At 29.0% G+C, this 15,744-nt stretch overlaps 2 protein-coding genes across 2 annotated transcripts in view; one reads left to right on the top strand and one right to left on the bottom strand.

The window, feature by feature from the left end:
* Window positions 1–2,795, top strand: part of LOC106790415 — a gene marked incomplete at its 5' end in the record, with an annotated part of 70,992 nt that extends 68,197 nt beyond the window's left edge. Inside the window, one exon of the mRNA XM_014755278.1 lies at window positions 2,167–2,795. Coding sequence (XP_014610764.1) covers window positions 2,167–2,277 — 111 coding nt within the window. The remainder of the gene's footprint in view (window positions 1–2,166) is intronic.
* An 8,722-nt stretch (window positions 2,796–11,517) lies between these two features.
* Window positions 11,518–13,325, bottom strand: LOC106790424 (protein farnesyltransferase/geranylgeranyltransferase type-1 subunit alpha). Its single transcript, XM_014755296.1, has 5 exons — window positions 13,043–13,325; window positions 12,523–12,877; window positions 12,235–12,435; window positions 11,961–12,144; window positions 11,518–11,858 (listed from the first exon to the last, which is right to left on the bottom strand). The coding sequence occupies exons 1-5, from the start codon at window positions 13,191–13,193 to the stop codon at window positions 11,763–11,765; spliced, it is 987 nt and encodes a 328-aa protein (XP_014610782.1). The 5' UTR covers window positions 13,194–13,325; the 3' UTR covers window positions 11,518–11,762.
* Between the last annotated feature and the right edge of the window lie 2,419 nt (window positions 13,326–15,744).

Below are 15,744 nucleotides of genomic sequence, written 5' to 3' on the forward strand. Positions count from 1 at the left end.
TATAAAATATTGAAATATTTTAACAAAGTATTATATATTATATTTTGATTTAACTTCAAAGAGAATATTTATAAAATACGTGTGAAAGTGTAAAAAAAGAACAAACAAACAAACAAAATGTTAACAGAAAAAATTGAATAGAATGGTAAACGTCATAAACTATAATGATATTTGAAAAGGTTCGATGACGAAACCAGTAACTCGTAGTAAAACGAGATTTCAATTAACCACGCCTACTGGAACACAAATTTACATCGTCTACTACCACCACCACCATTACCACTACCACAAAACGTTGTTCGGTACGAGCATGCCCGAAGCTTTGTGTATCACTAAAGGCACTGTAGTAATTTCACGATTCGTTCCTGTCGTCTAACGATTTAGTGGTCGTGCAAAATCCACCAATGAGCTCACTTTCCTGCCGTTCCCCACCCCTCCAAACAACGAAGAATCCTAGCCGACTTTTAGATCATGTTGCGGTTCTCATAAACAAACTATAACAACGCCAACACACTTCCTATAGATAATGGTGGAACTAATCAGCATTTCATAATTATATGATTTACGAAATGTCAATGGATATTCAATTAGAAAATAAATTTTCGTAATATCCCTTTACTAAATTCGTTTAACGCTTTGACAGTTTCAATAAAGAAATTTCATTCGTACTTTAAGTTTGTTATTACATTTTATTATTAAATATTGTTTAAAAATAAATAAATAATAAAAAATAAATTAACATTCTTTTATAAGCCGCGATTTGTTTCTTTTTTTTTATTTACTTATCCAGGGGGTGACAAAAATAATCGAGAAAGAAAAAGAAAAAAAATAAATAAATATATGATATGAAAAAAAAAAAAGAAGAAAATTATTTCTAGTATTATTAAAAAAAAATAAACCATGTATAAATAAGTATCGTAGAGAATTTAGATATCAAAAAGAACTAGAACTTAGTTTTGATTAATTATTGAGACTTCTGCAGCATGAATTACATGAGACCCATACATTATAAAATATTAGATGTTACCTTAATCCCTAAAGTTTAGCGTCTTTTTTATTTGAGCAGACATACATTCTTTTAATATTCGAAAAACTAAACATCTAAACTTCGTTATATCTTAATCCGTTATATTTGAACACTCAAACAAAATTGTTTCAATTTAGACTAGTGTTTATTAGTCTATATATCCTCACTGTTAAGGTGTCCTATATTACAGTGTTCTTTTTTCTTATAATTAAATTTAAAAATTCCATTATAAATGTTGTTTAAATTATTTGTGTCTGTTCTAAAATTAACTGTATTATTATTAGTTATGTGGTACATTTCACTAATGTTTCTTTTGTACCAATTGTCTTCTAAATCTAAAATCGCTGTGCTGCGTCGAATTTAAAATTATGTCCTATTTTTAAAATGATGCTCAGCTAACGCGGTGGTATATGTTTTCTAAACATTAGTAGATTTACAGTCATTTCTATGCTGATCTAATCTTTTTTTAAGTTTTTATTTTGTTTGTCCGGGGATTAAGGTAACATCTAATCTAATTTTATAATATATGGGTCTCATGTGTGTTATTCACAATATTAAAATAACAAAAAAATAAAATTTCCAGTTGCTGAAGAAGTCCCAATAATAAAGGGACGAAACGTCCAACTTAGTTAAATTAAGTTCTACTTCTTTTTATGTCCAAGTTCCCTGTGATACCTTCTCATTAAAAAAATAAAATTTCCAGCTGCTGAAGAAGTCCCATTAATAAAAGAACGAAACGTTCAATTAAATCAAAATTAAGTTCTAGTTCTTTTTAATGTCCATGCTCAGCTAACGCGGTGGTAWTAGTTTTCTTAACATTAGTAGATTTACAGTCATTTCTATGCTGATCTAATCTTTTTTTAAGTTTTTATTTTGTTTGTCCGGGGATTAAGGTAACATCTAATCTAATTTTATAATATATGGGTCTCATGTGTGTTATTCACAATATTAAAATAACAAAAAAATAAAATTTCCAGTTGCTGAAAAAGTCCCAATAATAAAGGGACGAAACATCCAATTTAATCAAAACTAAATTCTAGTTCTTTTTAATATCCAAATTCCCTACGATACATATTTATTAATAATTTTATTTTTAGAGAAACAAGGGAAATAACTAATTGAAATCATATATGTTTTAGAAAATGGATGGAAATAAGGACGGTGTAGTTACACTGTCCGAATTTCTGGAAGCATGTCAGGCAGATCCGGATATTTCAACGAGCATGGCGGCATTGGACACGGCCTTCTGACACTCGGCACGACCACGATACACACCATGGACCTGAAGGGGGGTTATTCAGAGTCCTTTGGCTGCTGGAGATCGATCGTTTGGCATTTGAACATTGTAACTTCCTGGAACATAGGAAGCATCTTTCACGAAGAGGAGACTCGAATCTCCGTGTCTGTGTCCTCCCCCCAACCCTCACCCCACACCCCCATCACCCCAGAGGATTCCAAAGTTGTTGTCTTATTCCCACGTCGTTCGTTTTCGAATTGATCTCGTTTAAAGAAATAAAAAGTGTACGAGACAAATGGAACAAGAAGAAGTTACGTCAGATATACATATATATATGTTGATGATATTTATGTATGTATGTATGTAACGGATAAGAGGAGGAGGAGGAAGGGGGGAAGGATGAGAAAACAGCCAAAAGATTTCAGGGAATTTTCGAAGGATACGCCTCGAACGTTTTCTTCTTTACAAAATAGGAATAAAGTATACTTTGTTCTTTGAGATCCTGCGGAAGCTTAAAAAAAAAAGAGAGAGATAGACAGAAAGAAAGAAAAAGAGAGAGAGAGAGAAATATATAATAAAAGAAGACAGTTGTTGAAAAGAGATTAAACTGATGAGAAAAAAAAAACTATTTTGGATTCAAATCCGATGATGTTTTAACGATAAATCTTACCGTGTTACATGTAAAGGCGTACGTAGTTTTGTTGTAAAAGAAAAAAAATAAATAAAAGGGAGAGAGAGAGAGAGAGGATAATTTAGAGACAAGAGACCGATGTATAATATGTAATAATTGATTTTTCTTTTGTTTATTTGTCTTTTTGTTTTTAATTTGATTTTTAATTTTATTTGTTATATGGGTGCCAAAAAATAATCGTTATGTAAGTGAAGATACGTAAATCGTTTGTAAAACGTACGATTATCGAGTACCGTTCGTTGATTGGTCGATATAAGGAAGACAAATGTAGAGATGTAATAATTTGATCGAATTTTTTAAAAGAAATCTAAACAAGATCTGATTAATTTTTTTTAATGGGCACCTCTCTAAACACTGAGAGAAAAAAAAATACTTTACGTTGCTGTAACTAAAGAAATCAACGAAAATAATTCCTAAGCATTGTATAATTAACGTTAAATAATTATTGAATTAAATGATTTAATTAAATTGTATTTATCGTCGCGATAATATCAGAAAGAGAGAGAGAGAGAAAGAGAGAGAGAGAGAAAGAATAAGCGGACACGAGAGACCAAGTTAACTATAGGTGGTATTTAATTTTAGCAAAAATGCAGTAATTATAATATCTACGATGTTGTAAGATTGAAACGAAGAAAAAAGAAGAGGAAAAAGAAAAATACAGAAAAAAGAAAAAAAAAATCAAGATAAAAGGTTCGTTGTAAAAGAAAATAGTAATTTCCTAGTTCACCCTGTGACCAAAGTAAATAATTAATTAATTACTTACTCACACACTCGAAAACAGCTTACGATATATAAAATAGAACAGAAATTAAAAAAATTATAACGAGCAAAGAAAACAACAACAACAACAACAATAATAATAATATTAATATTAATAATAATAATAATAATAATGATAATAATAATAATAAAGTTACACCGCGCATAATATCGTAGAATCGAGATTTCTTTCAGTATAGAAACGCGGATTATAATCCCATCTTTTTTTTCCTTGATTTTGTTTCTTTTTTTTTTTCTATGAGCATATCGAATATAAATATATAAAAAAAATAATTATTTTATTTAATTAATAATAAAATTGCGACGCATCGACGCCTGACAAAAATGAATTTAATTAACATCCTTTGCGCTTCCTATTGATTTTCAAAATCAAACCATGAATGGTAATGCGACGGGTAAACGAAAGTCACTCGAGAGACGAACGATTTATTTTTGTTTTTTTTTTCTTGCGATTTGTATCGTAAAAAACAATGCGTAATTTCCTAAACGTATATGTGTATACATATATATATATATATATATATATATAATTGTGTTGGTAATAATGACAATAGTAAGAGTCACAAATAATTAAAAAGAAACACTTATTCTATGATTAATTAATTATTTTGCGATATAAATAATTGTAATATAAAATAAATCATAAAATGAATTATATTCCAATTGTGTGACTTAAGGGGTTACATGGGTTTACACCAGGAAAAAATAGCATATTTTCTACAATTTTTTTTTTTATATAAAAAATGGAATTCTTATTTAAACTTTTTATAGTATTCAAGATACATATTTAAAGAACATTTTCTGAATTTTTAGTTGAAAAATATTTTAAACTCCGCCATTGCGACGTCATTTCCGGTGACCCTACCGAAAAAAAGTGTTTTCGCGTTGACAGCAGAACTTATAAACGGTGGGGGTTTTTCTGTTGAAAAAATAGGGTCTTTTAGTGAATACTTAAAACTAGAAACTGGGACGAAGGAAAAAGAAAAAAATTAAAATTTGGATTTTTGGCAACGTTTTTAGCAAGAACATTTAAATTTCGCTACAATTTGCACCACATTTTGGTTTCTTAAAATTCGATTTTATGAAAGAAACGAAAATCCTTCGTCCAAGTCCTTGTCAATAGTATCACGAAGACGTGTAGCAGATTTCATCAAAATCGGTTAAATAGTTTTCGAGAAATTTTGACTACCGACTTTAGAAAAAGCGTTTTAAGAAAAACGCGTTTAAAGATTTGAGTGGAACTTCCCAGGGCTCTATCTTTAAAACTACTACTCCTATCGACTTCAAAATTGAATACAATATTCTACATGAGTTGTAGAATTGAAAAAAAATAAAAAAAAAAATTTGTTTAAAAGTCCCAAACCGATGTAACCCCTTAATCCATTGTCATAATTACCTTGGCACAAATATGTAAATGTAATTGGTAGAATTTTTGTTATGTCAGGTCAAAACGGGTAGAATTAGACATTCGTACGATTTTTAATGACAGTTGTGTGCAATTTCGCCTATTTAACTAAATGTGCGAAAATTAGAAAAAAAGAGAGAGAGAGAGAGAGAAAGAATGTATGTGCGTGTGAAAAAGTATGAGAGGAACGTAATAAAAAGAAACGAGTATCATAAAGAAAAAGAAAAAAAATTATATATATATAATTGAAATGCGTGAAAAAAAAATATAAAAAAAGAAATTAATCGGTAAATCTCGTTTCGCTGCCAAGTATATAGGACAATGGAAAAAAGATAAATAAAATAAAAGAATAGTAAATGAGAAAGAAAGAAAATATGAATAATATAAAAGGAAGAAAAAAAAGTCTATAAAGAATGCAGGGGATTCATTGTTTCTAATAATTATATTAAGATAGTTAGGGTTAATAATTAGATAGGGGTAAATAACATAAAAACATTTATTTTTGTGAAAAGGTAAAGCAAACGTTACCCTCGATAAGAAAAATTGTTTAGCTCGTAAAGACTGCGTGCTGCTAAAGATGACATTTTAATGGAAATAAAAATCAAATGTGAAAGAAACAGAATAAAATAAAGAAAGAAAGAAAGAAAGAGATAGAAAATTGATAGAAAAAAAATATGGTACACGAAAAACGGCAAAGGGGTCGGTGAATTTTCCATTGGAAATGTTCTTCGATCAAAAAAAAAATAGAAAAAAAAAGAAAAAAACCGCGCGTATAATTGTTATTATCATTCACACACACACACACACACACACACGCACGCACATACAAAATATTAAATACGTGAAAGCTTTCGTCGAGCAACGGTCGCCGATCGATTAGCGGAAAATGGACCAAGACGAGGGCGAGTGCAAATGACGATTAACTTTGAAAAAGATTATTATAAATATATACATATATACATATATATTATATATACCGATATATACCGGAAATAATCTGTCCGTTTTGGAATTAAAAAACGAAATAAATAAAATAACACATTGCTGATATAAAAAAACCCACTGAACAACATCATTTTTGAGAGAGAGCACATATTATTATGTAAAAATACAATGATAACAAAAAAACAAACAAAAGAGAATGACATTATCGAACAGAACTTTCCGGTAGGCCTAATATATATATTGTATATATATATATATATGTATGTATGTGTGTGTTTTTATGTATATTTGATCTTTTTCCAATCACTGCCTACTTCTGGTTAACTATAAATTAAGGAAAGGTAATCCAAAGAATGATAAAAGAGAACAAAAGAACACAAATTTAATATGCAAGAAAGGATTATAAAAAAAAAAAGATCAAAGCTTCAACTCATAGTTACGCGCGCGAGATATTTATTTTATTACTTTTGAATACTTTTGAAAAAAAAAAAAATTCCACCAGGGGGCGGCGGGGGGGATCCTTAATTTGCCTAATTTTTCTTTTCTAAGAAGTCGTCTATACGAAAAAAATTGCAAAAGAAAATTTCCGGCCTTTTAGTCGTGATAAAAATGGAAAAGCGTTTACGTAAGAACGGATTTAAAAAAACAAAAAGAGATAAGAAAATGAAACGTTATTATTAAACGAAGAAACGAATTAAATATTGTTAATCGATTTTTAGCAGCGCCTATAGTTTTTACAGCATATAACATTTACGTGTGTATAATAATTAATATAATACTATTTTGAGATAAACATCGAATGTTGTCTCATATCAACTCGATCACTACCGCATGTCTTTGAAGTTAATTAATGTAAGTGTATCGAACCGGAAAAAAAAAACAAAATTGGGGTTCGGGAGAAGGGTGGGAAAGGTGTTATAGGGAGGAGGGGGTAAAAAAAGATCATAAGAAAAGATTTAATTAAAATTAGGGAGAAGGGTGGGGAATGGGGCGTTCTAATTACGTCGTCTAGATATTTTCGATTCCAATCTTGTGTGAAAGAGAAAAAAAAAGAAAAAAAAGAGAAAAAAAAAACCCAGACGAAAAAGAAATAAATAAAAATGCAAAAAAAAAAGAAGAAGAAGAATAAAATATATACAGAAATTAAATAAACGATCTGTGGGATGTATATTAGAAAAATTAGATGATATATCGATACTTTCTTGTCCCATAATCTCTTTGATCGAAAAATGCGATAGATTGAACACGCACACACAACAGAAGAAACATACACACACGCTATTGCACACGTACACGAAAGAACGAACAGCGGATTTTCGATGCGATAGTCGCTTTCCTAAATTATGAGGATTGATTAAGTATTTTTAAATGGTTCGAAGAGAAAGTTTAGCATTGAAAAGAAATTTTTTTTACGCCAAATTAGACTGACCTAATAAGAGATTGAAAAAACACAAAAAAAAAAAAAAAAAAAAAAAAAAAGGGAAGGGAAAATAATTAATTTGTCGTTAAATGTTGATAATCTTTGTAACGTTTTAGACCAAGATTATTAACGCAAGATAATAATGATAATAATGATAATATTACAAAATAATAAATAATAATAATAATAATAATAGTAATATTAAACGAAGAAGGTGTCAAATGGAAGGTCTTCATTGCGTGTTAGCTCTTATAATCCATTATACTTCACTGATGCAAATATGTTCACATAGATCATGCGTATTTGTTATTTAACACGTTCCCTGTCATACTGTTTATGAAAAGATGTCATTTCTAGGCTAAAAATTACTGTAAACATCAAATGTTACCAACAATTACTTATCTCAAATTAAAAAAATCAACTTGGCGTGCAAGTACACTTTAATATACCGAAAACGGGGTAGGAAACGTGTTAAGTAACCATACAGTTTTGCTGTGTTTCTCTCATAGAGGGTGGTTTTACATATATAACGTCTAATGTCTCTCTACAATTAGAACAAATATCTTTCTCTTGTCTGTCGTTTACTCTTAACTATCTCGTAAAAGTAATTTAAAATGCCTGTCAGCACACAGATCTTTTTAAAAATATAAACAAATAAAAAGGAAGCATCAAACGCACGTGCACGCATTGTTGCACGATGATTAGAATCGATTCTCTCGGCATAAATATAACATTTAAAAAATGTGAAGAATAATTAGATGGAAAAAGGGCACGAACATTTTAAAATACAAATCGTCTTAAAAACTCACGAACACAATGATGATCTTAAAATTATGTATGTGCGTATATACACATCCAAATGCAAGGTCACTGTTATCAAGCAACTTCATCGATGCATCATTATATTTTCTTGTGTTTTTTTTTTCCTCTTCTATTTAACGTATTACTATGATGACAGATGGATCATAAAAAGGGTACACCGTCAAACGACGTTTAATAAAATCATAATATCTCTCAATATCGAATATCTTTCTCTAATATATAATAAAATGATATCATCGTTATTTATTTATACGATGTTAAATATAATCGATGATGTTGCTTCGAGTATTAATATTTTTAATGATTCTCCGAGAATATAAAAATGAATATATAAGAAAAGACAAATTCTTGATGAATAAAATAAAAAAGGAGAGGATAATTAGAATGATTACAAAATATTAACACTAAACGTACAATGATCGGTCAAATGACCGTGTACTGTAATTTGTAAAAATCCTATTATTTGTAAAAAAAATTCGGTTGAAACTCATAAAATGTACATTATTCATTTCTGAACAAAAGAAGATCAATTGTTTACTATCCAATTGTTTAAAAAATCTCATTCTATATAAAATATATATATATTAAATCTTTGTATGTTTAGTGTTAAAGCAGGTACAAATTGAGCGTGGTGGTATTATCTTATATATATGTAATGTAATTACTCGTGAGAAAAACAAACACACACATACTCTCTCTCTCTCTCTCTATCTCTCTCTCTCTCAATTGGAAAAAAAAAAAAGAAAAAAAAAAGAAAAATAAAATATAGAACTGTGAAGATCTATCTTCTCTATAGAAAAAAAAATCTATCTCCTTCTCGAAATAGTTAACACGAAGTATAATAATTCGATTCTTCAAATGAGAAACTTACTTCCCTATGGTATCTTTTGTACACGTTATCTTGCTGGACAGAAAAGGAAGAAATTAAAACTTCGACTCCATCCTTTGGTAGGGCCACGAGAGAACAAATTCAAAATAGGATTTATTTGCAACAAAACAAAACAAAATACAAGAAAAAGAATATAAGAACAAATTTAAAAAGTAAAATAAAAGTAAAAGAAATATTAAAAAAAGGTGGACGAAGAAAATCTATATAAAAAAAAAAGAAAAAAAAGAAGAATCCTTAAAACGATCTCGAATGTTTCTAACTCGAAGGAATATTAAATGATCGGGCTGTGCTTGTAATGGATGACAGATGGTCCAAACATAGACTATTTATTATAAGGGGAAATATAAACGAGAACTTAAAAAGAATAGCCTAACAATTTTTTTTTTAATACGCGGCACGTATTAAAAACGCAAGGGGAAAAAAAGAAACAAAAGATCAAATAGAATACAATAAAAAAGAGATGATATTAAACCATTAAACGAGAAAATATACGACACACGAAATTGTTAATACTTTCTTAGCATTATTATTATTAATAAAATGTGAGAACACAAAGAAAAAAAAAAGAAAGAGGTAAGATCTTTTTCTTTTTTCTTTCTACTTGTAACTTTATACGTGACGCGTATCTAAACACTATAAATAATAATATAGACAGAAATCACACTATACGATGTTAAAATATGACGGATTTTAAAAACGAAAGATTATAATAGAAATATTAATAATAATGATGATGATGATGATGATGATATTGATGATGAAGATGATGATGATGATGATGATGATAATGATGATTATTATGATTATGATGATGATTAAAAAGATGATTATGATGATGAGGATCACGAGGATGAAAGAATATTCAGGACAAGGATATATTTTCAGTGTAAATCCAGTATGTATACATATATATATACATATATATATATATATATGTGTATAAAGCTGAGATAAGACTACGTATCTCATAGATTCAACGTGTCTTGTCGTTGTAACAATGGAAAGAACCTTTGCGCTTCTTCGAAGAGACATCGCTTATTTTGAATCCATTCGACAAAGAAAATAAATAAATATATATTATATGTGTGTATATACATATATATTTATATATGAAATATATCTAACATAAATGCAAATTAAAGAAATAAAGCGAAGGTCCCATTCGATAAGAAATATTATTGCGCAGAGGAGTAATCGTTTGAATGTTGATTGTTAAATGTTAGGATAGATGAACCGTGCTTTAGGATCCCCTCTCAACGAAGACAAATCTATGCTGAGAGCTTCATTTTAAATTGCATTAATATTATTATTATTATTATTATTATTAATATTATTATTGTTATTATTCCGCGGTTTTGTATAAATAATATGATCGTCGGTAATAAACGAAGCAGCGATCGAGCGTTGGTTTTAATGTTTAACAAATAACGTAATAATTGCTAACAAAAAAAATATATCTTTTTGTATATAAATATTTTGTTTATCGAACGTCGCGCAATTGATAAAAATTAACGAGTAAATTTGACTCGAGACGTTTTATTTTTACGTTTTATTTGTTCTATCTTATTTCATATGCTTTTTATTTTTTAAAATAATAGTTCGTAACGCTACTCATCAGATAAGATTTCGAAGGATAGAAGAAAAAGTGTGTTGTGTTTTTTATATTATCAACATACGTTAGCCGAAATAAATAGAAATTTTGAAAAAAGTATGCTTTCCTATATATCATTAGGGTATCGTTAGATCCTACAAGAGGGCCAGTAACTAATGAAAACAAGATTTCAAAATGCGAAGAATAATGAAAAGAAAGGATACAAATTCTCATATCTAGACGTAAAAGCGAATCGTCCGGCTCGAGCAACACAGTCACTGCCCGTCGCTTGTCCGCAACGAAAATCGCTTCTCGTTTCAGACGATCCGCTACTACTGCCTTGAAAAAAAGGCATATGTAACTATTTTGAGATGAAAAAGAAAAAAAAAAGAAAAAATAAAACGTCTCACGTTTTTTAGTAACAAAGCCTCGGTTTAATAAGATTTCTATAAGTTTAGTAAAGGGTACTATCAAATTTAGCATCCCTTTTGATAATAGAAATGCTATATTAAAACGTGTGTTAGGTTTTTATGATTAGTTTATGCAAACGCCTAGCTGTTTATTATAATGAATGATTATTGCCAATTAATTATGTATTATACACGGGAATCTGTAACTATTTTATAAATAAATAGATATTAATGTTCGTCACTGCACACTACTGTCTCTCCCAAAGATTCCACATTTTATTTTTCGTTTAAAAGATCTTATTTGTCTTTTAAAACTCTTTTATTTGTTAAAAATAAAAAAATTAGATATTCTAAGAAACATAAGAAATCTTAAAAGTTATCTTGTCAAATAAAATAACCTTGTGACCATTATGTCTTAATATATACATCTTATCATTGTTAAAGATAAAAGTCAATTTATAAAAGTTTCAATAGTAAAACTATGTAACGATTACCTATATAAACCTCTTGATAAAACCACACAAGAATAGATTTTTAAAATATTATTAGACAGTTTCTAACTTCTGTAATAACTGATTGCCAATAAAATTCCAGTATCGTTTCCTTATCTTATCGTGTTTTTCGGATAGCTCTTTGCACAACTATAAATAATATAAATATCAAAATGAAGTTTCTTTTGTGTGTATTCAAGGAATAAATGTTTTATAGTTAAACGACGTATATTCGTATTTTTAAAATATTACCTTAAGAGCATTGTTTATGTGAAATATTGATTCGGGTGATTCGTCATTTACATGACTTTCTTGACAAATATCAATGATACATGCTAACAAATGATTGGTCCGATACCCTTCCTCGTAAAGCTCTATACATTTTTTACGTACTTTGTCATTATGAACTAAACCACCGCTTTGTTGCATAAGAATACTAAAAAAAAAAGAATAACATATGACATTCTTACGCATAATGATGCAAGTAATTATAACCAGGTAAAATAAGAATAAAATATGATAATACCCTCTAAGATAATTCCAGGCACTTTCATTTGCTTTAACTAAAGAAATTTTCTTCAAAGTGAAATCAACTTCTTTGTCGATGACATTAGGCTCGAACTTAGTTGTATTACTTATAACAAAATAACGTTGATTCCACGCAGAATTATTTCTAACGTCCTCCATTAACAACTCCTCTACATATTCCAACTCCTTGTCGTATAAACTGCAATTAAAGACAATACGCTATAATTTATAGGAAAGAGCCTATAAAAGTAAACAATAAACACAACAACAGAACGTTCATACTAACTTAAACGTTTTAATACACCACTGACGATGTTGCCAAGCGTGATAATTTTTAGCATCCTTTTTTAAGATAAACTCAGTGAATTCCAATTCTTCTGAAGCATTTTGCAACCACTCGACAATAACTTTTCTGTGATACCAAACTTGATAATTCTTGGAATTATATTTAATAATCTTATTGATATATTTTAACTCCTCTTTAAAATCTTTTCCTAAAGCCTTAAGTATTTCTCTTCTGAATTGCCATACGGTGTAATTCGCAGGATTCAACCAAATACAATCTTCCGTCAATCCTAATGCACGCTCAGACTTTTCACCAGATTTTAAAATTGCTCGGAAATAATCATATGAATCTTTAACTACAAATTAATAAATGATACACATAAACAAAGTATATATGCAAGAGTAAACATGAATAAATAAGATATGAAAGAAACATTTTAAAATGTTGCGGTTAAATTTAAATAACATCTTAAATTAATAAAATACGATATGAAATATTAAATTTGAAAAATGCAACTTACATTTTTCTGAATATGCAATAGCAACAATTGGATTAGGACCATCGTCTTGAGATAAAGGAGTCACATCATTCCATTCATCACGATTTTTGTATAAAACCCATTTTTCGTTTCCTTCTCCACCAGCTAATTCTTCATCCGAACTATCCGACATATTTTAACTTCATAAATTCAATATAATTAAGGAGAAAAGTTTGTATTCAGTCTTTATTATCAATGTAGGCTCACTTAGTGGTTAGTGTACAACACATACGACACGCCCTCTACAATTATTGGTATTCTTCGGGAACTAATCTAGATCTAAAAGCGACCTCTAGTGTTTTATTCACATAGTGCAATTACTTTAATGAAAGAATACATAAGTACATAGAAGCTCACAAGTCCACTTTTCGGGTAACCACATTCATTTAGTTACCTGACCATCAGAGGGCAATAGTAGGTACTTAATGCGATGATAGTACAATACTATCAAAAAATACCGTATTTTTTGATAGTATATGATAGTATATGATAGTATATATAGTATAGTTATGTTATTATATACAAAAAATTAAATAATTATATTTAGTTTTTAATGTATAAACATATGTGTGCCTTCAGAAATGCATTAAGGGGTTACATGGGTTTACATCGGCAAAAAATAGCATATTTTCAACAATTTTTTTTTCTATATAAAAAATGGAGTTCTTATTCAAACTTTTTATAGTATTTAAGATACATATTTAAAGAACATTTTCTGAATTTTTGGTTTAAAAATATTTTAAACTCAGCCATTGCGACGTCATTTCCGGTGACCATACCGAAAAAAAGTGTTTTCGTGTTGACAGCAGAACTTATAAACGGTGGGAGTTTTTCTGTTGAAAAAATAGGGTCTTTTAGTAAATACTTAAAACTAGAAACTGGACGAAGAAAAAAGAAAAAAATTAAAATTTGGATTTTTGGCAACGTTTTTAGGAAGAACATTCAAATTTCGCTACAATTTGCACCACATTTTGGTTTCTTAAAATTCGATTTTATGAAAAAAACGAAAATCCTTCGTCCAAGTCTTTGTCAATAGTATCACGAAAACGTGTAGCAAATTTCATGAAAATCGGTTAAATAGTTTTCGAGAAATCTTGACAACCGACTTTAGAAAAAGCATTTTGAGAAAAACGCGTTGAAAGATTTGAGTGCTGGTATAAGAGCCATTAAAGAGTGGAACTTCCCAGGGCTCTATCTTTAAAACTATTACTCCTATCGACTTTAAAATTGAATACAATATTCTAGATGAGTTGTAGAATTGAAAAAAAATAAAAGAAAAAAAATTTTTTTGAAAGTCCTAAACCCATGTAACCCCTTAAACTGAGTATATGTATTCCTGCTGGACTCTCCCCATGCTCGAAAACTTAAATAAAGTAAAAAAAAAATAAAATTACATTAGTACAATATAAAGAAAATCAAATACATAAGTGTATGTGTACGAGCTACCTATACTTATGTATAGATGCCTGTTGTGTTTGTATGTGGTAAAAGTCGAATTTAATATGAAATACAATCTTTATAAAGACATAATTATGAAAAATAATTAATTAGAGCATCATTAGAGATAGTAGAAAGTATCGATACCGTGAAGAAAAAGCTCGAAATTAGAAAAAAATATTTTTAAGTAACATTGGTGAAATTAGGCGCGAAGCCGAGATACATGGATGATTTCACTTTCACGGATATCTGTCGAACTTTTCAATATTTCCTTTTGAAAAAACTCACGTATAAAAATCTTGCTTGTTGCTATCGTTTGATAAATAATAGAAAGGTGTACCTTAAAAATATATTTTAATTACTTGAATTAAGCTGGACGACAAAACTTTCGTACGATCTTCTGCATCGACGCCGTGTAAAAAAAGAAGGAAAATCTGCAAAGAGCGCTGATTGGCTAATAATTATTTCGGTCGTGAAGTGACCAATTTGAAAATCTAAGTAACCAATTAGAAATGTATTTCATGCACAAAAGCTTGCCGTCACCCGTAAGGAACTCGGCTTTCTTCATAACCACATCAGTCAAGTGTAATATTGTAATTTATTGATTAAATAAATAAAAAATTTATTCTATTTTTCTATTTGAGGTACACGTACCTTGTTAATATTTAAAAATTAACGATTATAATAAAGACAATATACACTAAAAACTTTATCACATCGCACAGAAAAACATGATAAAAATGATAAAAATGATAAAAATACTAAAATCAGAACGTTACAATCTTAAATTCTATTTATTAGATAGATTATTCTCTTTATGCACATGTGCTACGTTCCGAAAGTCATATAAACAATATTTAATAAAAGAACTTTCATAGAGGACAACGTGCCAGTTTGAAGGAGAATTTCGAAGAGAACGATACACAAGACATATACTCCGAGCTTTTAGACAACTATAGACACTCGCATCGATTAATTAACAATTATTTTAATGCACTAATGCACTCTACTTATATTACAGGAAAATTTAACTTTGAAGTCATCACTGCTCAGGAGCGTTAAAATAATTACATAAAAATGAAAATATTCGTCGTACAGACACACGAAACATTAATTTTTTCGACATACACGTTTATGAATACAATTTTCTCACACTTATACGGGTATTTCAAATCGTTGCATTTACCAACAAATTTTTAAGATTTTCTTCTATTTAAACGCTTTAAATGTCTATTTTTTAAAATATA

Source organism: Polistes canadensis, unplaced genomic scaffold, assembly GCF_001313835.1.
Source record: "Polistes canadensis isolate GaletaPanama2010 unplaced genomic scaffold, ASM131383v1 scaffold_238, whole genome shotgun sequence".
NCBI classification, from domain to species: Eukaryota; Metazoa; Arthropoda; class Insecta; order Hymenoptera; family Vespidae; genus Polistes; species Polistes canadensis.